This window comes from Notolabrus celidotus, chromosome 3 (assembly GCF_009762535.1).
Source record: "Notolabrus celidotus isolate fNotCel1 chromosome 3, fNotCel1.pri, whole genome shotgun sequence".
Classification (NCBI taxonomy): domain Eukaryota; kingdom Metazoa; phylum Chordata; class Actinopteri; order Labriformes; family Labridae; genus Notolabrus; species Notolabrus celidotus.
In genome coordinates, this window is record NC_048274.1 from 40187897 (window position 1) to 40212302 (window position 24406).

At 41.4% G+C, this 24406-nt stretch overlaps 2 protein-coding genes across 2 annotated transcripts in view; one reads left to right on the forward strand and one right to left on the reverse strand.

Moving 5' to 3' along the window:
* Positions 1-546: 546 nt before the first annotated feature.
* Positions 547-2283, forward strand: cx36.7 (connexin 36.7). Its single transcript, XM_034680670.1, has 3 exons — positions 547-886; positions 944-1045; positions 1124-2283. The coding sequence occupies exons 1-3, from the start codon at positions 547-549 to the stop codon at positions 1750-1752; spliced, it is 1071 nt and encodes a 356-aa protein (XP_034536561.1). The 3' UTR covers positions 1753-2283.
* Positions 2284-7778: 5495 nt separating this feature from the next.
* sh3gl3a (SH3-domain GRB2-like 3a) overlaps positions 7779-24406 on the reverse strand; it is a 32597-nt gene continuing 15969 nt past the window's right edge. Inside the window, exons 2-11 of the mRNA XM_034680847.1 lie at positions 18409-18477; positions 17790-17862; positions 17527-17670; positions 15542-15675; positions 14712-14870; positions 14403-14506; positions 11112-11233; positions 10952-10984; positions 9422-9487; positions 7779-8956 (exon numbers count right to left, since the gene is read on the reverse strand). Coding sequence (XP_034536738.1) covers positions 8754-8956; positions 9422-9487; positions 10952-10984; positions 11112-11233; positions 14403-14506; positions 14712-14870; positions 15542-15675; positions 17527-17670; positions 17790-17862; positions 18409-18477 — 1107 coding nt within the window. The 3' untranslated portion in view covers positions 7779-8753. The remainder of the gene's footprint in view (positions 8957-9421; positions 9488-10951; positions 10985-11111; positions 11234-14402; positions 14507-14711; positions 14871-15541; positions 15676-17526; positions 17671-17789; positions 17863-18408; positions 18478-24406) is intronic.

The window sequence follows — 24406 nt, forward strand, 5'->3', positions numbered from 1 at the left end:
GCGTGCTCATGCCTCGCCAGTAAAAGGAAGAGTCCATTAGCCTCCAGAGGACTAATCTGTAAAGAATGCTTTATCGGTCAACACTATCAGCAACTCCTCCAGAAGAGGAAGGGTGATGTCTCAGTTTTAAAATGGATCCTAAAGGCAAGAGAGAGGTGAATGCACCAAGTGACTCATGTCAAGTGAGCATCCTTATCTGTAAAAGATGGGCTGGTTCTCTGGTGCAGTGGCTCCACTGCTCTCAGGGCAGAGCTGGTGAACATTCAGGCAGAGCGGTCTGTCACCAAGGAGGGAAGGTGCTCTGATTTTAGAGGAAACATTTGGCTGGGATGGGAAACATGAGTTTCAAGGATCAAGACATGTCTGCACAACAGAATTAGATGGGATAGTGTAGTCTTGATAACTTCTTCTGCAAAGTGGTGTCTGATGTCAGCGAATCCCAAAGGATAATAATTTGATAACAGAAGAGGTGGATCAAACCGGAGCAGACTGCTCTTCTCAAGGCAGCTCGTCCCTCCTCGAGGCAGCCGGCAGCCACAGGCCACCATGACGGAGTGGACTCTACTCAAACGGCTGCTAGATGCTGTCCACCAGCACTCCACTATGATTGGTCGCCTTTGGCTGACCGTCATGGTTATTTTTCGGTTGCTCATTGTTGCTGTGGCAACTGAGGATGTGTACACCGATGAGCAGGAGATGTTTGTGTGCAACACGCTTCAGCCAGGATGCTCCACCGTCTGCTACGACGCATTCGCACCAATTTCTCAACCTCGCTTCTGGGTCTTCCACATCATCAGTGTCTCCACACCGTCCCTCTGCTTTATCATCTACACGTGGCACAACCTGTCCAAACTGCCCCACAACAACACCCAGAGGCTGGGACAAGGTCCAGGGATCACATCAGGGCAGAGAGGCCAAGACTTAGCGAGGGATGGTGGACAAGAGGTGTATGATCGGAGCTGTGACTCGGACAGCTGCTCCATCCGCTCCCATAAGCACCTTGGTCACAGCCTGGCTGATGTGCTGGAAGGCATCCCTACCCAGAGTCTCCAGAGGGGGGACACAAACAATATGATGTCCTTAGGCCAAGCCAGAGGCTGCATGCTGAGAAATGGCAGTGCAGAGGCTCTAATGGTCTCAGGGGGAGTCCTGTCTAAGTGTTACGTCTTCCATGTGTGTTTACGAGCTGTGCTGGAGGTGGGCTTTGTCTTGGCCCAGTGGAAGCTGTTTGGTTTCAAAGTGCCAGTCCATTTTCTGTGTACTTCAGCTCCTTGCAGCCAGCCGGTGGACTGCTACGTCTCCAGGCCCACGGAGAAAACCATTTTCCTGCTCTTCATGTTTTGTGTGGGCGTTTTCTGCATCCTGCTCAATCTTCTGGAACTCAACCACCTGGGCTGGAAAAAGATCCGGCAGGTGGTGAAGCTGAAGGAGAGGGCATCTCTGGGACGATGTACGGGTATGAGAGGGGGGTATGAAACCTTCCCTCCAGACAGCCCCTCTCTTACACCCTCTTTGGGCTTTAGAGATGTGACAAGCACCACCTCCCTGCCCACTTTGGATCTGGTGGTGGGTCACAAGCCAGACTGGACCTGTGCTGGGAACTGTGGCAGGATGGGGGAGCCTGGGGAGGTCAGAAAGACCAGAATGGAGCAACCAAAGAGACAAGACTTCCATACAGGAGAAGGGCAGCCTCTGAAGAGTAAGAGGGAGGTCAGAGGGTCAAAGCAGAGGAGTGCTGAGGTTTGGATATAGCCTACGACGCAGAGACGCATGTTGCTTCTTCTGTTGAGACCCTTGGCTTGACTTGGTTCATAATTTATCCTTATTTGAGGTTGCACAGCCTTTCATCGAAGAAAATTTAGGAGGCGTAAAGATGTAGACTTCTTGTTATTTTTTGTGCATTACACCCACCAAAGTTTCACGGCTCATTGGATTATTTTCACAAACCCATGTGGGGCCCAACCTCCAGACTGGGGACTGCTTATTTGGAGGATCATTACACAGCCATTACACCAGTGTGTGGTCACCTCCACTGACACTATTTGACTGTCATTTAAGCTGCCACTGCTAAACCAAAGACACTACTGTGATGTTTAATGATCAGAACCTGTAATGTAGAAGCTAGACTCAGAGGTTTTGGACAGGCAGAGGTCAGAGTTCACTCCAAGCTGAGAGCATATTTATTCTGTGAAGCTGTCTCTGCTCTGTCGAAACACCACTAACATGTTATACTAAGCATAGAAACTACTGTTGTCTAATATACAAATCCCCTACAACATTTACAGCCACAAAACAAAAGTAAAAAAGCACCGTTCAGTAGGGATGTAAGGATATATCGTAAGACAGTAAAAAATCAATACAAATAAGGGTGGATTAAAATCGATTCAACAACATTTGTATCTGGATATTATTTTTAAACAGTAGAGGGCGCTATCTGCATTATACTCAGCTTGTTCAACATCATGAAGTCTCTTGCTGCTCTCTCGTCACTCTCTGAGTGGAGGTGTTTTAACTTTAAAGCATGTTTCAGAATCAGCTGACTGAAGGTGTTGATCACAGTGGAGACGCTCAGCTGGGGGCTGCAGCTGAGTGACAGGTCTCCACGAGCGCTTTTTTTCTCGACCACTGGACTGACTCTGACCCGGTTGAGCCCCCTGCTGACACCTGACCACGTTCACATGCTTATTTTTCTCAATAAGAAGGAGAAAACTGGACACTGAGTCTGAAATCTGATCCTGTTCAGTTGTCCTGTTGCAGTAAATCCACATGCTGTAGTCTGAGTCTTCACTCTATGACCATGAGTCCACAGAGATTATTTATAAGCCTGCTCCTCACGGTGATATTCAGTGTGTTAACATGTTGAACACCTCAATATGATCTGTAGCTGTTTAATACCGTCAGTAATACACTGTGTGGTGAAGGAACATTTGATTTAGGGAAAAAAAAAGCAGAAGTACAAGAGAACAAATATATATCCCAGCTGTCCATATCTGAGAATTGAAACAAAATAATAGTTATTTAAATTTTGAGTTCCAACTAGTTTTCCTGAAAATCATTAGAGAATCGTGAGTGAATCGTATCGTGAACCAAAAATCGGGATTGGAATCGATCGTGGGTTGAGTGTATCCTTCCATCCCTACCGTTCAGTGCAAACACTCAGAGGACTTGTACAGAATGTGAAGATACACATGCACAACAATGAATGTTTTTATGCATACAATATATTTATTAATATATTCATTGACAACATCTTAAAAACACATTTGCATAAATAATGCTACTGAAAGAATAAAACACAGAACCACGCAGCCAAATGATGCGTCCAGAAAAAGGTTGGTTGAAAATGAAATTCATTGGAGAGGCATTTTGACTGCAGAGGCAGACGGAGGTTCAGTGTTGATCGAGATCTTGGCTTAGTGTAAACAGTGATTTATTCATACTACATAATACTGTGGAGCTAACTCATAAATAAATAAAAACTTGACAGGCCAATTTGCATTTGGTTAAATCTGTTGGTTGATTGCTTTGAAAAAGGAGCTCCTTCCACTTGGTTAATAGTAGCTGTATGAATTCTCCTCATGGAGTCAGGCCTGAAGCTTCCCATGGACATTCGTCTCTCTAACTACTGTGACTGTGTTGAAGAAAGCATCCAATGCTAACAATCTTAATATTAATCATCACGCACCGTTTTGAACATTAAAGCAAGTGCAAGCTAACAGTAGTATACAATATAATATCATTGATTTTCTGTCTGAAGGAAAGAGATTTCAATAGTCCAACACAGCTGTTAGAAGTTCAAACTGCAGCAGTATGTATTTGGTCTGGGGTTCTGTCAAATGGCCACACTGGTGTTTTTGGTGGACTTCTACTGAGAATATTTAAAACAACTTGTCACAAAGAGGCCAGCATTCAAATAGAGTCAGAGTAAACAGCATGAGGGCAAGCCATTTATAGGAATGAGCTGTATGTGTGCAGCATAGTCAGAATAATGTACATTTCCACAGCAAACACTTCAACAATGTTACATCAGATAGAGGTGAACTAATGAACATCTCTTTTAATTTATCAAGGAGTAGCCTCTGCTTCCAATGTACACCAGGCATTTTTGTTAAATCCAAATTCTGATCATTTTCTTTAAAAAGCATCCAAAACATTGGAGGAACACTTGACTCTCCATGATAATGTCAAAGTTATTATTTTTCTTTGTAAATGTTTGTTGTTTTTTCTTTTCACTTTTAAAAGATAGAATAACATGTTTGCTCTGGAGAAGTTTCCCCAGACAAGAGCAAACCTGAGCTGATTTGAACCTCCTCGCATGTTACAGCTCTGTGACTTCAGAACCATGAATATTACAAGAGAGACAGATCCAGTGCTGTGGAAAAGTAGATTATCCTGAGCCTATACAGGAAACAGACACAAATAAGACATTTGACAAATAAAGAAAAGATCATACAGGAGACAGGAGGATTCTTATGAACACAATCATCAAATAAAAATAACTAACAGGTGAGTAAAGGTAAAAAAAAAAGGCATCTTGTCTGTTGTTATTTTAGACAATATATTCCATACTGTCAGGAGAAATGACTGGTGTGACTCATCCTGCTCATTTTATGTCTGATTCAAAATGGGACACAATTATTCTTCCAATCTACATTTAAGTTCAATCCAATGCCAAACAGAGGATTCATTAAAGATCAGAAACATCTGAGGTTATATAAATGTAACTGAAGCTCATGTGAGGAGTATTTTATCTGGGTATTTGTCCACCCAGGGCTCCAAAAGAGACACAGATCTGAAGTTCCTCACAGGAGATTTGACTGAAATGTTTACTTCATGTTTACATCTAAAATAGTGATTGTGACCCCACGAGAAAAACACACAGTGTAACTGTGAAGAAAATAATTATAACAGAGGACAGTAAGGTGCAGGTCCACACATGTATGTGGTAGGTAGTTTCTGAAGGTTCAGTGCAACACAGACAACATTTTAAAAAAAGCACTTCATACAGTCCTCACACTGTCACATTCAGAGGATGTAAATAGAGAGAGAGAGAGGGAGGGAGAGAGAGAGAGAGAGAGAGAGAGAGAGAGAGAGAGAGAGAGAGAGAGAGAGAGAGAGAGAGAGAGAGAGAGAGAGAGAGAGAGAGAGAGAGAGAGAGAGAGAGAGAGAGAGAGAGAGAGAGAGAGAGAGGGAGAAGGAGTACATTCAGAGATGGAGCTCAAGTTTGATCAGCATGTGTTCTTGGAGACGCTGAAGAGCTCAGCAGGCAAATAAAAGTTAAAAGAGAAGAAAGGATGAACAACATGAATAAAAGTACAACACAAGCAGGCTGAGAACACTGCGGTCTGCCATGATCACATTCAGTTCAGACACCACTAACTGCTCCTATGTGAGGTGTGCATAATCACTGTCCAGGAGCGCGCGCACGCACACGCACACACACACACACACACACACAAAGTGTCAATGAAAGGAAAAGTGGTGTGGAGCTGAGCCAACAGAGGTTAAAAGAATGATTTGAAATTTAAAAGAATAACTCAGGAGTAGAGCTGGGCAATATGAACAGCTGTTCACGATTACATTTTCCATATAAGTTGATATTAATAAGCATCACAATAAATATCAAATCTGTATTACCTTTCATTTTAAAGTCAGATTTTTGCTCCTGAGTCAAAGTTGAAGGAGGGTTTGTTAGCTTGTATCTGGATTGAGTTCTCTGATTAGCTCGAGTCCCTCATTTTCGATGGTGCCAACAGGAAGCAGGTCTATTTGAGTAATTTGATTTACATTTAAAACACAGATATCTCATATTGTATTCTGTGTATCAGCTTAGTTGTTTATTGTTTTGAGTTGTGCTCTCTCTTTTAAGGTTACTAAGGGTTACGGGGGAAATGTGATATTGTTTCCCACAGTGCAGCAAATGTATTCAGTGTTCAGTTATACCATGATTGTGGTGGACATTAAACGTTCTTCCTTTACCCACATCCTGAAAGTAGATTTAATGAAGTGTATGAAGGTAATAGTTAACTCAGAGTCGACTCAGTGTCAGACTAACCACTCTGCTTTGAGCTGCTAGGTTTTGAGTTTTCTTCAGTGTCGCTCGTTTCAGCTGTGTTTACATTCCACTCTTCTTCTTCTGTTTCATGTTGGGTGGCGACCAGACCCTTTCCAGTGGTTGGGGGGTGTAATTGCAGGTTTAAATATATCGATTTTTTATCGAACACTTCTTATATTTATATTGAACAAAGTTATATCACGATAATTATCATTATCAATTTATCGCCCAGCCCTACTCAGGCATTTCAGATCCAATGTTACTTTTATGTTTAGCCATCATTCTTATCTCTCCTAAGACAACAGAACAACATCCTGTAGCAGGGCAAAACTAAAGCATGTTATAAAGCGTCAATAAAGCGTGTTATACAAATTACAATCATTCTGCCAGTGACCCTACACACCTCATTCTGAGGGTTACAATGTCAGTGAGCGAGCATATTGTTGATTAAAATCCTTCACTGCACTAGAAAAACATGAACGTGTCATCAGTCCTGTATGTGACAACTCAATGTGTTTAAAGAGGACAGATGTAGTTTCACTGTTTGACTTCATTTGGCTGGATGGATGTCAAAGCAGCACTAATCTGTTGGTCACTCACATTGTATTGACCACTATAAGAGCATCCATGTTGAGTTGTGACCACTTTACAGCTCTGTCATGGGCCCAATCTCAATGTCCTCTCTGAGCCCTGAGCCCTTCCTGACTTAAATGAAGTCACCTGTAAAGTGATTGAGGGCATGAGGCTGTAAGGGCTCAAACTGTAGAACTGGAAATGGGACAGCACTTTGAGACTTCTCATGTCACCTGCATGACGTCATGTAGCTCACCTTAGCATGACGTCATGTAGCTCACCTTAGCATGACGTCATGTAGCTCACCTTAGCATGACGCCATGTAGCTCACCTTAGCATGACGTCATGTAGCTCACCTTAGCAGCATTAGGAATTTTCTTTGCACAATAATTACTTTCCTCAAATTCAAGGCTCTTAAGGGACGGACTGACTGCCATGTGATCCAGGCTCTTATCGTACAGACTGCTTAACCATTAATTCAAAATATACAAATATATAACTATAAATATATAGACCTAAATTATACTGTTTATACATATATGTCTGAAGATAAATAGATTTATGCTGATTAAGGCTGTTTTCTACAATTAAACATACAGGCAAACTTTCTTGTAACACCATTGGTTGTACCTTCCATGCTTCTTATTTACTATCTTTTTTTTATTTCATGTTACGGAGTTCGTTTACCCTTCCATGCCCATGGGCTTCCCTTGGGAATCCCGTGGTTCACATCACAATGCTATGAACTATGGGTAATTCCCATACGCTAAGTCTGCACTTACGAAAAGGGGGCATAAAGGGCTGAAAAAGTCTGAGAGAGATCCCTCACACACTTGAAGGTTTGACCGTGGGACAGCCCTGAGCCTTCACAGACTTAGAGGGAACACTCCTCAAAGTCAGTGAGTGTGTGAGTGTGGACATTGAGACTGGGCCATGGTCCACACCTGCTCCAGTTTCTCTAAGGCTGTCTGGTGCTGAGAAGGTAGGGCACAGGTGGTCAGTAACAACAGGTCACGAGATATCGATCCAAGCATGAAGATAATCAGGCTGACCAGTACTTACTCGACTAGATGTTATAACCTGTAATATGAATGGAGATAAATAAAACACATGCACATCAAACAGAGCTGTCCATAGTTCTGACACAACAGCAAAGTGATAGTCATGTATTTTTGCAATAATCCTGTTTGAGCTCTTTTCTGTAGACACCAGAAAGGGTTAAAAAATGTGTTCCAGCCTTGTAGATCCTGACACTGTGATCTCATTGTTAAAGTTTGGAACAGAAATAAAGGAAAGACCCAGGAAAACAAGAACAAAGCAGTAGTAAACTGGAATTATCAATGAACTTTGGCTAGACTCCACTTGATGATTTATAAGGCATCCTTAACAAACAATGAGGCCTTAAAATGCTTGAGTGAAGTGCAGGACTGCAGCAGACTGACTATCAACTCAAGGCTGCATCTCTTTTTTTAAAGGCTCAGTTCACCCAGGTTAGGAGGACTAATGTCTCAAATTTGGCCATTAAAGCCACAGTGATCTGTACGGCTCACCCAAGCCACCACTTTACTTGTGATGCAGAGAGAGAAGCCTCCGTCACTCTCGTGGTTTCTACAGTATAACAGAATGTAACTGTATTAAAGAAGCCAGGATTGCATATACTGTTTAAGATGTAACAGCATAAGTTTGACATGAAGCAGTCCTGTTGTTAAGAAGCTCACTTTGAGCAGAGTCGAGAAGTCTCAGTTTGTGGTGATGAGGACAAACAGACAGCTCAAAAGATACACTTGGATCAGCATGAACAGGAAGCAGCAGGGATGGATTACAGTGTCTGACAAGGCCCGACATCTAACCTCAGGCAGACCCATCAGGAAGAGTGTTCACTTATCGGCTTGGGTTTCAGCTGGCCTCAGGCTCATACATATCAACAAAAACAAGGTAATCACTGATATTTGATCTGAAGTCGGCTCAGGACAAAACTACGACTGCTCTCGGTTTGTAGATCAGAAGACAGAGTGTGTTTCAGCCTAGGGCTGAGCTGGCTCTGTGCAGTTCCCCTCAGCCTGGGTCGAGCTGGGGACGGAGGCTGGCTGTGATGTGGTAGGAAGAGGACTCCATGTGCCTGTCTTCACTGTGGCAGCGGGACAATAACCTCTACGTAGTTGATGGGAAAGAAGCCAGAGTCGCCGTTGATCATGCCCTCGTACCAATTCTCGTCTATTTGGTTTGTGAGGATGATGATGTCGCCCTCCTTGAAGCCCAGCTCGCCCTCGTTCTCTGGCTCAAAGTCATACAGGGAGCGACAGCACGGCTGGTCCAACACATCCAACTCTGCACCACAGAAACAAGGTGTAAATGATTGAGGGAAGAATTTACTCCAAAACATCTTTCATGAAATGTGTAGATTCAACAAGTTGTGCAGAAAGAACACATTATTGTGTAGTGACAGTTTCCATGTTATCAGCCTTACAGGCGCTGCTGTCTAGGGTGAGAGAACCAGTGTCTGTGTGCACCAGTAAACACGTGCTGATGAATTGTCATGTGACATGTGTTTCATGACATTTAAGTATGGTCAAGATTAGATCTGAAACAGCCCTTTAACACTCATACTCATTCTGAAGTGTCCACTGTGGAGACGACGTGGCTCTGTATAAAACAGCATCTTTACCATGAGTGTAATAAGAGTGTTTCCCTGGCCCTGTGGGGTGTTTACAGAGTTAACTAATCCGCAAAGTTGCTATTTCTTCACTTTTTGTCTGAACAGAGATTGGTGCAGAGTCAGTGTGTGTTACTCACGCTGAATATTGCCATTGGTGGAGGGGCTCTCAGGCCATGACAGAGGAACAGAGGATATATGATCAGCTGGATGAAATGTAGAGATAAATGGAGATGATTTTGAGCACAAAACAAAACAGAACAATAAACTCAGATGATGTGATGAAAGTCTCCTGAATGTGGACTTCATGCTGTGTAACCTTATACTGCATGGATGCTAGTTGTGTCTGAACTTCACCTGCAGAGGGCAGCAATGTGTCACTTTTAGTCGGCTGTGCAGTTATCAACATGTTTTCTGGGGAACTGTGACAGCTCTTTAAAGAGCAGGAACTCACATGACCACATCATCAATGAAGTTTATCCAACATCGATGTGACAGCAACAGATTTGACCCTGATCACAGGCAGACTCAAACACAGGACTGAAAGGCTCTGTGAGGAGTTTTCATGTGATGTTGATTCTGATTCCGCTGAAGACTGCATTACCCATGAGCACTACCTCTCTCTGTCATAAAGATGTGGCTCTGGCCAAAGAGAGCATTTGTTCGGGAAGCAAACGATTGAATACAGATTTTCCCTTTTTTTTTTCTTTGTTCAGACTTTTATCAGGATGCAGAGTGATGAGGACATTATTGATTTGTGGTTCATCATTAGCCGTAACATCACAATGAGTAAACTTTGTAAACTCTGATTTATTATGGTTAGTTACCTTACAAAACCGGTCAGACCCATAGTTTATCTGACCTGAACACAGGCACTACAACTCAGTCTGAAGATGAGGCATCAATATAAGAGTGAGACTAGCTAACTCCTAACTGTGCCTTTTAAAAAAGTGGATCTGAATTGTCAAACTGCACACACTCCATTTTAGTAAAAAAAAAAGGTTCTGGCTTGAAATGGTGCCGTAGGAGGTTATCCAACATGAATCCTCCAGCGCATTTGAGCCTGGACTCTGCTTTTGTTTACTCTTCAGTTTGTGGTCATATTGACAAGTTGCTGTCAGTTAAGACACCTGATGACATCTAAATCAATCCTGTTGACAACACGGGGTTTCAGCTCAGCAGTGTCTGACATTAGATGACATATCATTAGCTAATGTCAGCTCACACCACAGTTTCACAGCTGCTGAAGTCTCAGCTCTTGTAAAAATAAAAATCTAAATTGCAGCACTGCAGCCTCATGCCCTTATAGATATTAGAGGGAGGTTTTTCGATGTTAGCTAGGTAAAACTGTCCCAAGCTCCAAACTAAGGATGACATGGCATTCATGGATTTAAGATCACAGGTGAGAACATTCCTGTAGTTTAAGAAGAGGATCATGAATCTATCTCAGACTTCTCTTAAAAACATTCAGAAGAACTACTGTAGGACAGATCTAGAGAGGATTAGATTGTAGGTGAATGAATATATAAAAGTAGTATTGATCTTGTCCAGACACAAGTATAAAGATAACCCTGGTTCTGGTTGAGAGGATGGGCACAGACACAGAAATGGTTGATGAGGAGCAAAGATGAGAGTTGACACCTAAACACTGCAGCAGTACTAATACTTACTTTTCCCATTGACTGTGTTCTTGATCTGGATATCTGTGAGGGTTAAACAGAAATAAAATACACACTTGAAGTCAAAGCAGACTTTGGCCGACAAAGAAAAACGATAAAATAGAAAAAGTAGCAACAAAATAATCTAGTTTCTATAGATATATGAGCGTACTGGTGGATTTAAGCGAGGAGCTGTAGGACAGGCCGTTGTGCTGTCTATCCAGGGTCTCAATACTGCTCCTGATGGACTTTGATTTGAACTCTTTTTTGGGTCGGCTGCTGGCTGTGGATATCCTAGAACATAAAGAGAGTGAAAGAGAGAATGGTTCATGACAAAAGAAAGAAAATAAATCATTGCTTCACTGATGAAGCTTCAAATCAGAAAATTAACTGGGGGGGAAAGGATTCACATCAAAATAATCCTTATCAAACTGATATACAGGTGCAGCTCAAAAAATTAGAATATCGTGAAAAAGTTCAATATTTTTTGTCACTCAAGTCAGAAAGTGAAACTCAAATATTATATTGATTCATTACACATAGAGTGACATATTTCAAGCCTTTATTCCTTGTTATTTGGATGATTATGACTTACAGATAATGAAAACCAAAAATTCAGTGTCTCAGAAAATTTGAATATTGTGACAAAGTTCAACATTGGAAACTCATGGTGTCACTCCAGAATCAGCTAATGAACTCAAAACACCTGCAAAGGTTTCCTGGGACTCTAAATGGTCTCTCAGTCTGGTTCAGTAGGGACACTATCATGGAGAAGACTGCTGACTTGACAGATGTGCAGAAGACAGTCACTGACACTCTCCACAAGGAGGGTAAGCCACAAAAGATCATCGCTAAAGAAGCTGGTTGTTCACAGAGAGTTGTACTCGAGCATATCCATAGAATGTTGAGTGGAAGGTTAAAAGTGTGGCATAAAAAGGTACACAAGCAACAGGGATAACCACAGCCTGGAGAGGATCATCAAACAAAATCCATGCAAGAATGTGGGAGAGCTTCACAAGGAATGAACCCTAGAGTCAGCGCATCAAGAGCCACCACGCACAGACAAATCCAGGACATGGGCTACAAATGCCACATTCCTCGTGTCAAGCCACTCCTGAACCAAAGACAACTTCAAGAGGCGACTTACCTGAGCTAAGGACAAAAAGGACTGGACTGTTGCTCAGTGGTCCAAAGTCCTCTTTTCAGATGAATATTAGCATTTCATTTGGAAATCAAGGTCTCAGAGTCTGGAGGAAGAGAGGAGAGGCACAGAATCCCCGTTGCTTGAAGTCCAGTGTGAAGTTTCCACAGTCAGTGAAGGTTTGGGGTGCCATGTGATCTGCTGGTGTTGGTCCACTGTGTTTTCTGAAGTCCACAGTCTAAGCAGCCATCTATCAGGACATTTAAGAGCACTTCATGCTTCCGTCTGCTGGCAAGCTTTATGGAGATGCTGATTTCATTTTCCAGCAGAACTTTGCACCTGCCCACACTGCCAAAAGTACCAAAAGCTGGTTCAGTGACGATGGTATTACTGTGCTTGATTGGCCAGCAAACTCACCTGACCTGAACCCCATAGAGAATCTGTGGGGTATAGTCAAGAGGAAGATGAGAGACACCAGACCCAACAATGCAGATGACCTGAGTGCCTCCATGCTACGCCACAGTGATGCAGTAATTCAAGCAAAAGGAAGCCCAAACAAGTACTGAGTGCATAGAAATGGAAATACTTTTCAGAAGCCTGACATTTCTGTTTAAAATGCCCTTTTTTATTGATCTTATGTAATATTCTAATTTTTCTGAGACACTGAATTTCTGGTTTTCATTATCTGTAAGCCATAATCATCAAAATAACAAGGTATAAAGGCTTGAAATATGTCACTCTATGTGTAATGAATCAATATAATATATGAGTTTCACTTTCTGACTTGAGTGACAAAAAATATTGAACTTTTTCACGATATTCTAATTTTTTGGCTGCACCTGTACATTTAGGCATGGCCAGAAACTCACATGTGAAATAATCACATTAATATCTCAATAAAATCTGTTCCCCTCTCATTCATGAGATAAGAACAACTCATCATACCTGACAAACTCAAACTAAAATATGAGCAGTGTTTCTTGTTTTTCAACAAAGCTTTCAAGAATCCTCAAAAAAAAAAAAAAAAAAAAGAATTGTCTTAAGCAAAATATGACTGAATAATTTAAATTATAAGGAAAGTAAGTATCTTTTTAAAATTCATTAAATACATTTATGGTTATAATTAGATTTTTTTACATTTAGGCAAACTGTTTTTAAACACAATAAAAGTGGAACATAGCATCCTAATAAACTCACTTCTTAAGGCTGGCCTATACTTCTGCATCGACCCTTCGCTGCAGTGGCCGACGCAGACGTGAGCACAACATACTTGTGCGTCCATGTGTCCGTGTCGCGAGGCTGATAGTTCGGTCGCCTGTCTCAGGCCCCGCTACGATCTCTGTTTACTTTTCCTCAGAGATTCAGAGTGTGTTCTGTTAATCTACAGCTGATACATGTTGCTGTTTATCATACAGACATGATTACATGAAGAATAGAGAGGACTGGTCAGGGGAGATGAAATACATGGCTGATGTGCGGCCGATGAGCAGGGATCCCGGAAGTGCTGTACATGCGGGAAATACAATGCTGCCGAGCGGACCAATCACAGGGCTTGCGATCCGCGTCAATTCTGTCACCATGATAAAAACTCCTTTACGTCAGAAACTTAAGAGGAAAACCTTCACTTATTAAATAAAATACATCAGATGTTTGATTTAACTGGTTGATACAGATATACTGTTTGTCTTGAAATGTATGGCAGACATCATCTGAGTTACAGATGTACATATAACTTGCTCTACTGTGAGGGAGGTATGTTTGAAGTTTCATGATGATGAACACTAGTACAACACTTTGTTAATTCCGCTGATCTGAGCTGAGTGAGTGTGTTTGTGAACACTTGTTGAACCATTAAAAGATGTGCCACTGAGGCAGACGTGTTATACAGTAGCACAAGTGAAGAGATGACATCATTGGACGTTGCGTGCATTCAGTGGTGATGCAGGAAAGCTAACCCTCCCTTCCAGTCCTTCTCTCCTTTGTCCTTTGCTTCACTGAACTGAAGTTCACACAGCAGATCTTCTGCTCACTGAATGGGTGACATAAGTGCTGCAGTGACAGACCAACATAGAGTATGTTTCATTATGCCTCCAAATGATGAGGGACACATTCTCTGGGTCCATGGCATCACCCTGCACACCTGTCATTATTTTGTTTCTATGTCTAAACATACAGTGCTCATAAAGCTGCTGCGTCCCCGAGGGATTGGTGTAACCACTTTGTGCTACAGGACATGATGAGATTGTGATCCTCCCACAGAGAATGAACTCTGCAGAGTAATTACAGACAGCAGAGTGAAGTACGACAGGGCACACTCCTCACCTCTTCTGCAGCTTTCCACTCAGCTCCTCAAGGATTTCACATGACTGTCGGTGATAATCTACGGCCGCCTCGATCAGAGCCGACAGCTGGCTCACCTGCTCCACCTGTTGGCCACAAGCCAGACACACACAAAACATGTATTCACTTCCTCTTACTTCCTTATTAACAATCAATGATAAAGAATGCTTCAGATAACTTGCTAAATGAGTGGAAATAGTTAAAGATTTATTTATTTATCAGTATTTAAAAAATATTTATAATACTCCCTATTATTCCATTTGTTCAAAGTGAACGTTCTCCATCACTTACATCATTCTCCAGGAAGTTGAACATGCTCCTCTCAGCCAGATCTTTGCTTTCCTCAAACTTCTCCACAGCCTGCCGGATCTCCTCGTCTGGGATTTTCCCTTGGCGCTTTTTCTTATAGTCAAAGTCTAACCGGCGGCCCTCCAGCTTCTTCAGGTGGTGCTGAGAACACAAAACAGAGGGTGTGATTTTTTTGTTTTAACAACACGTATGTAAACAGTTTTGCAGCATTCATGTTGTTAAGGCATGACCATATATGTACAGACTGGTGTAGCAGTTCAAGTCACAATGCAAACTAACACATACTACAAAATCTTATATGCTGTTTATTCACTTCCGTCTGTTTATGTGTATTACCGTATAAACAGAGCAGGGCTAGACCATACTCTATGTTAAATTATTAATCAAGACCCAACACCAAGACAGGATAAGATCCAGTCCCCTCTTACTGACAGGACTTGATCTTATCTTATCTTAATCCACCATGAGCATTGCACCTCGCAGTATTTAGCTAGTTACAGGAGCAAGGCAAAACTGAGAGAGAGAGAGAGAGAGAGAGAGAGAGAGAGAGAGAGAGAGAGAGAGAGAGAGAGAGAGAGAGAGAGAGAGAGAGAGAGAGAGAGAGAGAGAGAGAGAGAGAGAGAGAGAGAGAGAGAGAGAGAGAGATGATAGTGGTAGTATGTTCCCCTGTGGTGCAAACCGCATCAGTGTTTTGGAGTTTATAGCTGTTAAACAAGAGCCTCTCATCCTGTAGTTACTCTAAACTGACTCCAGCTTTTCACCACTGTAGCAGTTTAGCAACAAGGCAACATGCAGACAGCTGCTGTATGTACCATGATCTCTTTCAGGTCTTTGTCCTGTATAGTCTGCAGTGGGTCAATAAAGTTCTGTTTGACGTTGATGTCCAGGGAGTCTTTCACATCAGCCATCTGCCGCATAGCCTCACCCATGTCCACCAAAGCACAGCCTACAAGACAGACACAGACATCTTTCAGTTAGACTGCAGCCTTTCAGCAGAGCTCTGTCACAAAGCATCTGAAGGAGAGATGCTCATGTTTGAAGTTGGGCTTCACTTGATATACAGTCTGTGTTACATTCAGTGAGCACACACCTCCGTTTGACCTAATCTAATTTAGGCTTTCATTCAAGCACAAGTAAAAAAAACTTTCAGTAACTTCAAATATGCTTTGATTAGGTAAGAGATCCATGATCCACAATCCATGACTCAAACTGAGCCAGTACTGGATTTAGTTTCTATTATTCATCCGTGTGGGAGAATCATAATAAGGGACCTTAAACACACAAGAATTACATGTACAACAACTACGACATCAGTCTGTTTCTTTGATGTAATCAAGTGTATACAAGTATGATAAAAACATTGATTATACATTCAGAGTTTACAACAGCAAAACAAACAGAAGATTGAAGCTGCAAGCGTTGATGAAGGGCCCTTACCACTTTGTGGACGGAACTGTGAGGTGTGGGGAAGCTGTTGGTTGTGCGGCAGCTGCAACTAAGCACGACTAAGTAGGTGGTGCTATCAACTATGAACAAATGCATCTATAGATCTGTTTAGGCCAAGACTGTCAGCATACATCTGTAACTTTAGGCACATTGAACAGTGTAGGAATGGCTTGTACCAGTATGTCGGGCAATGATTGTGACAACGTTATCACCTATACGAATGTTCATGACAGTCTGTTATAATTGAAAGGTCATTGAAAACAGTATATGGGAGTTAATACTGCTCAATTCAACCTTATAAAAACAGAATGAGGGAAATAAAATACATTGTGTCACCCACAAGATAAATCCTGATACCCTTGGAAGCTAAGGGGTTCAGTATAGCACTGAACAAAAGGAAAATCTAATCTGGTTCCTTAATCTGATCCACTAAACCAGGGGTGTCCAAACTTTTTTTAAAGAGGGCCACATATGATGTTGTCAGAATACCTCAGGGCCAGTGGCTCCTACTGAGACTTTGGAATCCTAAAAGTTATATATGAAATATCTATTGAATAACAATTATTTTAAATGTTTTCTCAATAAAACAGTAACTAGGAAGTACCATTTAAAGATTAGCAAACTTTATCTTCTTCTGGGGGAAAATGTTTTTCATTAGGGTCGGGCAATGTGAGAAAAAATATTGTATCCTTATTTTCCTATGTCAGGATCATGATCTGGATTTCATCACACTTCTTTTTCATGTTGTTTTTAAGACTGTTCTGACCAGCAGACAACATTTTAAGCACAAAATAATTATTTTCCTGAGTTCTGAAGATTTTTTATGTACCTAATTTTGCCTTTTCTGTACAATTTCATACTTTTGATCTTGTCTTGTGTTCTCTTTTGTGTCTTCTGAACTTTTAGTGTTCATCAATAACATTTTCACATCATGATGAAAACATTAATTTGAAAACCTGTCAACTTTAAGAGTTCTTATGTTTCTTCTTTATTGCCGTCTTGAAGAATTCCCAGTGTTTTGGCTTTAGAGAGGGAGTCCATATGAAGCTTTTTGAGACCTTCCTGGATTGACTTTAGTTTTATGTGTGCACTTGAAAGAAACTGCAAATGTACAGATGATTCAGAAGGTGATTAATTTAATTGCTATGAATAACACAATTTAAGATGGAAGCTTGGGGCCATAAATAAATGGACCTTGGGCCGCGATTGGCCCCCGGGCCGTACTTTGGACACCCCTGCACTAAACGCTTTAAAACAGACAAAGAGAGGGTGACTGATGTCTAAAAGTTGACATATGGATAGTACATAAAAAAGTGAAAGGCCACTATGGTCTGGGATAAATAATGTATACCAAAGACGGAGTCCTCTCCCAGTTCATGGCCGCAGCGCAGCATGCAGTCTCCCAGCAGGCCTTCTGTCTGAGGGTAGCCAGTGGTCTTCACCTGCCCTCGGATCTTGGATACAGTGTTCAGCATGTTCAGTTTGGCTCGAGAAGCTGCAGAGAAAACAATACGGTACCTGGATTGATTTTCTCAGCTGTGTTGTGCTCATAAATGAAATGAAAGATAAACATCTCTCTCAGATTGACTCTCCATCCAGTCATTTCTTTGTTACCTGGGTTTGGCTGGAGGTATTCCGTTGTTTTGGACAAGAGGTCAAACACTGACTTGTTGGTCACCTCAATTTTCTGATGGGAGAAGGACAAGAATGTGAAAATTAAGAGGTGTAATGCAGTGTGTCACTACAGTGATCATATCGAGCCATTTAACCTTCTGACTGGCAATTAAAAACAACATCAGCTGTTCAGTTTCATCCCAATTACATGGAGAACAGAGTGCTTCAAGGCCAACCCTCCTCCCTCAGCTGATATGAACTGATCATGATCATTTGGAACAAATATCAATTCATAAAAAAGCATGCAGTATTGATGATTACAGTAATAATTATCCTTTAATTCAAAAGTGGAACAATTTAAAAATAATCTGGTACACATTAGTGTTACTTCAAAACACTGTAGCCTCCATTAGAGTACACACTCGCATCCATGATTATATTCATCATCTGCAGCGAACACAATATTTAAACCAGTCAGAACCTCCAGCTGTGTTGATTTGTGCACATTAACAGTTAAAGTGGAGAAAAGTGTTGATCTTCATCATTGAAGAAAATAAACCCCCAACCATCACATGACATCCACAGCCATCCTCAGAGCAGACAACCAGACTGAACTCACCCTCTCCATCTCCATGAAGTCTTCATCAAGCTTCGTCCCCTCTGCTCCACTGATCTTCTCACTGAGGAGCTGAACACAGACAGAACAAATAGATCATCAATATGGACTGAAATATAACATTTAACAATCAATGAACAGCAGCCCTCCATTGTTTTTCTGTTCATAGCTATGAGCAGTCCTTATCATCCTACAGCCTGAGTGATATTAACATAACATAGAACTGCTTGGTAATTTCCATAAATCCATTTAATCACAATCTCATCAACTTCTATGCAGACGACTAGATCTACTACAGACAGTCCATACGACTACTATGACCCTGTTCCTGCACAACAACCTGACAGATCTTGATTTTGTCCTCTCTGAACACTACTCTTGTTCCTTCAGGCTTTTAACAATATTTTCTTAATGTGCTTTTAATATTAGTGATAAAAAAAGTTATTATGAGACTTCAGTTGTGGAGAAGTTTGGTGTCTGATCAGTGTGAATTAGGGATGTAAGGATATAACGCAAGACAGTAAAAAATGGATACAAATAAGGGTGGATTAAAATCGATTCAACAACATTTGTATCTGGATATTATTCTTAAACAGTAGAGGGCGCTAACTGAATTATAATCAGCTTGTTCAACATCATGAAGTCTCTTGTTGCTCTCTTGTCACTTGCTGAGTGGAGGTGTTTTAACTTTAAAGCATGTTTCAGAATCAGCTGACTGAAGGTGTTGCTCACAGCGGAGACGCTCAGCAGGGGGCTGCAGCTGAGTGACAGGTCTCCACGAGCGCTTTCTTTCTCCACCGCTGGACTGATTCTGACCCGGTTGTGCTCCCGGCTGACACCTTACCTCTTTCACATGTTTATTTTTCTCAATAAGAAGGAGAAAACTGGACACAGAGTCTGAAATCTGATCCTGTCCAGTTGTCCTGTTGCAGTAAATCCACATGTTGTAGTCTGAGTCTTCACTCTATGACCATGCGTCCACAGAGATTATTTATAAGCCTGCTCCTCACGTTGATATTCAGTGTGTTAACATTTTGAACACCTCAATATGATCTGTAGCTGTTTAATACTGTCAGTAATATACACTGTGTCAGGAAGGAACATTTGATTTAGGGAAAAAACACATTTGTCATTATTTCTGACGGAAAACATTCATGTTTTTATAATGATTAAATGATAATTGATCGTTAACATTTCCAAAGATCGATCATAGAAAATACTTGAAATTTACATCCCTAATTTAAAGAGATTGACCTTCTTTGTTTTAATATTTAATACTTTCATTTGGGAATCAGTCACTTTCCATTTCTCTATAATTGTTCTGAAATTTTCCAACAAGGTATTTTTGAACAGTGATTTTAGTTTTTTTTCAAGGTGCAGAAAAAAGTGTGCAGTGGTTTAATTTGAGTTACAACACACCTTAAAATGAAAAAGGATGACTTTGTTTACAAAGAAATATAAGAGAACAAATATATATATCAACTGTCCATATCTGACAATTGAAATAAAGGAATAGTTATTTAAATTTTGAGTTCAATCCAGTTTTCTTGAAAATCGTTAGAGAATCGTGAGTGAACTGTATCGTGAACCAAAAATCGTGATTTGAATGGAATTGTGGGTTGAGTGTATCCTTCCATCCCTACTGTGAATGAATCATATACTATACCACCTACTGCACTGTTCAAGAGGGACAGTGATGACTTATACAAAAAACACTTCCAGAACGTAAACATATGCTTTACATTTTATATTTGATATTATGACTTGTACCTGAGCAGCAGTCATTCTGTTGGCCCAGCATAGTTTTCAAATGTGTGTCAAACAGAGGAATGGTACTCTTACACCTTCCTCTGCAGATTTAAAAAGGATTAAAATTCTGCACACACAGAAAGTGGACTAATACTGAAAGATTAAGGGCAGTTAGCCACTTTAAAAGAAAACCTCAGACGGCCCACAGTCACTGACTTTGTTCAATGACTGAAATCTCCATTCACATTTCAAGACTTCTCCTCATCATGCAACTTATCTGAAAACATCTGAGCTGTTGTCACATGTTGTCCCAGAAAAGTTTGCTTCTTACAGCCTTATCAAAACACACACATCTCACATATGACATCATGTTCTGAAACCAGAGTGACACACTCTCTGGTGATTCAGTGACATAAAAATCAACTCAGAGATCAAAGAATGACCCATAAAAATCTCTATATACTCCTTATGTAGTCTTCTCTAGAACACTACGCTCCCAACAGGCAGGCCAGCTGGTCGTACCTAAAGTCTGTAAAAGTAGAATGGGAGGCAGAACCTTCACTTATCAGGCCCCTCTCCTTTGGAATCATCTACCAGTCAGGGTCCGGGAGGCAGACACCCTCTCTACTTTTAAGAGTCGGATAAAGCTTATAGTTAGAGCTGGATCAGGCTTGGACCAGCTCTTAGTTATTCTGCTATAGGCTTAGACTGCCAGGGGAACTGGCACACTGAGATCCTAACCCCCCCGACTTTAACTCTTCCTGTCCCATTAAAGTTACTAACCATACACCTTTCTGGAATCCCTCAGCTCCCTTGTCTCTCAGGTTCCTCTGAGCTGCCGTAGACGTCCACTTGTCCTGCTGTGGACGTACCAGACTCCATTGGCAACAGCTACTACTACTACTACTACTACTCGTCTCATCACTATCACCGCTCCCTCTCTCACTTATTCTCCTCTATCCCTCTTTTCAGACCCAACTCGGTCGAGGCAGATGACTGTCTAACATGAGTCTGGTCCTGCTCAAGGTTTCTGCCTGTTAAAGGAAGTTTGTCCTCACCACTGTAACTAGCTAAATACTGCGAGGTGCAATGCTCATGGTGGATTAAGATGAGATAAGACCGAGTCCTGTCAGTAAGAGTGGACTGGATCCCCTTGCATAGCTTGATAAGCTGTTTTTCTCTGCCATACTTCTGTTGCCAAACCGCATGAAGCTTACATTAACATTGTTTACAAACTGCGATGGCGTATTATTCTGTTGAAACCATACTGTACTTTAGTTGAACATTACAATTTTCACCAAGATATGGCTAAAAATAGACACTGGACCTCTAGATGTCATAATTCTGTCTGCATCATTAAAAAGCACTTCATATCAAACTGGGTTATTAGTGTAACTGACCTCTGAAGCAGTAATGATTTGTCAATCATGTTAAAAAGAAAAATGATTCAACTAATTTGTTCTGCTGCTGAGGGGAAATTGCAGTCATGTCTTTCCCCATGCCTTATTGTCCAGTATCAGTAAATGATGACAGCAGCTCTGGGGTAAGTGTTGCTGCTGCCAGGTCTTATGTAAGCAACCAAACCGGATCAGAAAACAATGTACTGTACTATGTGGCCTTTGGAGAGCATGGGTGGGGGAGGGGTTGACAATGGGGTTGATACTGTTATGTGTTTGTATTGGTCACACAGTCTAATAATGTTGCACAAGCACAGACTTCATAAAAAGGGGAAACACTTCAATTTACACTTTGATAAGTCAGAGTAACAAGGGCAACCAGTGAGCGAGCAGTTATCAAGAAAACAACATGTCCAACAAACTTGTCTGATGGTAAAATTCCCTTAATGATTGTTCTAACACAGGAAGTTGCACTGCAATATATTCTACATACATCCAGTCAGTCCGAGTGTCTTCTCAGTAAATCTAGAACTGATAGGGGAGTAAAGGTACATGTAGTCGTACTGAACTGTTTTGGTACAGCACTAATATTCAGTTTGAAATGTTCGGTGCAGAATCAAAGGTGCTTCAAATCCAAGGTCCCCACACAGACCAGAAAACAAGAACTCACCACACACAGCATGTGTAGCCCGTCCTGTATGCCAACAAAACACTTAGTACAACAGATCACATCAAAACATCCTGAGTTTGTATTCTGTTTTCACATACACATCAAGCCTCCTGCAGGGTCATAGAAAACTAAACACTCAGTTGAGGCAGATGTGTGTCTAACATGAGTCTGGTTCTGCTCGAGGTTTCTGCCTGTTAAAGGAAGTTTGTCCTCTCTGCTATAACTAGCTAATACTGTGAGGTGCAATGCTCATGGTGGATTAAGATGAGATAAAACCGAGTCCTGTCAGTAAGAGGGGACTGGATCATATCCTTTCTTGGTGTTGGGTCTCTGTTCATAATTTGACATAGAGTGGTCTAGACCTGCTCTGTTTGTAAAAGCATCTTGAGATAACGTTTGTGTGATTTGGTGTAATATAAATGAAGACTGATTGAATTTTCATGTTAGGTTTTTTTTTTTTATTGTTCCATATTTGGGCTTTTTGCCTTTATGATAGGGCAGCTGAAGAAAGACAGGAAATGTTGGGAGTGGAGAGAGGGAAGACATGCAGTACATGGTAGAGGTCGGGAGTCAAACCAGCAACCTCTGCGATGAGGACTATAGCCTCTGTATGTGGGGTGCTTAGACCGCTAGGCCACCAGCACCCCTTCATGTTATGTTTTAATCATGTTTCCTTTCAAATGTTATGAAAGAAATCTGAGCAGGCCTACGAGCCTGAACTGTCAACACAGCACTTTAGACAATGTGTAAGAGTTCTTTAAGTTCCTAATAAAGAAAAAGACATCTTATGTGTTGTGTTTGTTTCTTTTACTGTACAGAAAATCTGCGATTCGAACAAAGACTTCAGAACCGAGAGCAAAGCCAAAGCGATTTCTTTGTATGGTTACACCCCTATGATCAGGTATTTGTTTGAGTCAAAGTTCTTATGTTTCAAACACTGAGGGCCTATCACAGTGGTTAGGTGTTCAAAATGTGTGGACACTGAGCTGACCGTCAATAAGAGACGTGCTACCGGCTCTATTTTCAGATTTCAGATAGTTGAATAGGCACAAAGCTGTTTGTTCAGACCTCCTGTTCTGGTCCCTGTATTAAGCTGATGCTGGGTGTGGGTATTACTGCCCAAGGCTTCATCGTAAGAACTGCCAACAGTGGAAGGTTTGAGGCACCAAGTGGGTCAGAGCCGGGGTAAAATTAGCCGACTCGTGGAGAAATGAGCCCAATCTGCTGCCAGAGGCTTTCTTTCTAGGACAGCGGGAGGAAGGGTGCGGGTGAGGGGCTGACATGAGTCTGATGTCTGAGTGCTCAGGACAAAAATGGAGTCTGTAATCAGGGAATACTTTACACTACACTAAAACCATAAATTCTGACCTTACATCAACTCTTCATCTACCTAAAGCCTCATTTACATTTATGTTTAAGCCTACTGTGCGTGGATCAGTAAGTCAATGTATGATGCCTCTAGTGTCCAACACAAGGAGGCACGTTTTTGATGATTGATAACCTGTAAGAAACTACCTGTAGCAATGGCAGAGAGGGAATTTTTGTCTGATAACTGATGAGTCTGTATTTCATATAAAACTGAGGAGGACAATCTGAATATATGACATGTATATTTTAGCACAATAACATCAAAATTTTGAATCATCAAAATCACTAGAAAATCAACACAGGTCACTGAACTGAAGTTAATAGCCTGTATTAAGCTAGTTAGCAGCCTGTGAGCTAAGCTAGCACCCCTTCATATGGTTACTGTGAAATCAACTGCTAAAGTTCAAATGCTTGAACATACCGATGGAGTATTCTAACCATAAACCATCAAAGAAGACTTAGATTGCACAAGTATGAGTGTGCATGTACACACTAGATTGTGTATCTGCTGCACTTGGTTTCTGGGGAATCACAGCTCTCAGTCTGCTGTTTGTTGGGTTGTTGAGATGCTGTTGAGCTACACGTTTCAAAGAGTGCAGGAAGGAAGAGACAGCAGGCTGTGTAGCACACATTGTATTGTTTATATTTCCCTTTAAAGCATTCAGGCAGATGTGTTGAAACTCAAGCTACAAAACCAAACATGGCTGTGTTGTTTATGGGAAGCGATGTAGCTGTCAGCTGCTGAGGGAGAGCAGTCTCCTCAGAAATTGTTAGTATGTAAACAAGGTTTTCAACAGAAACAAGATAAACACAGGAT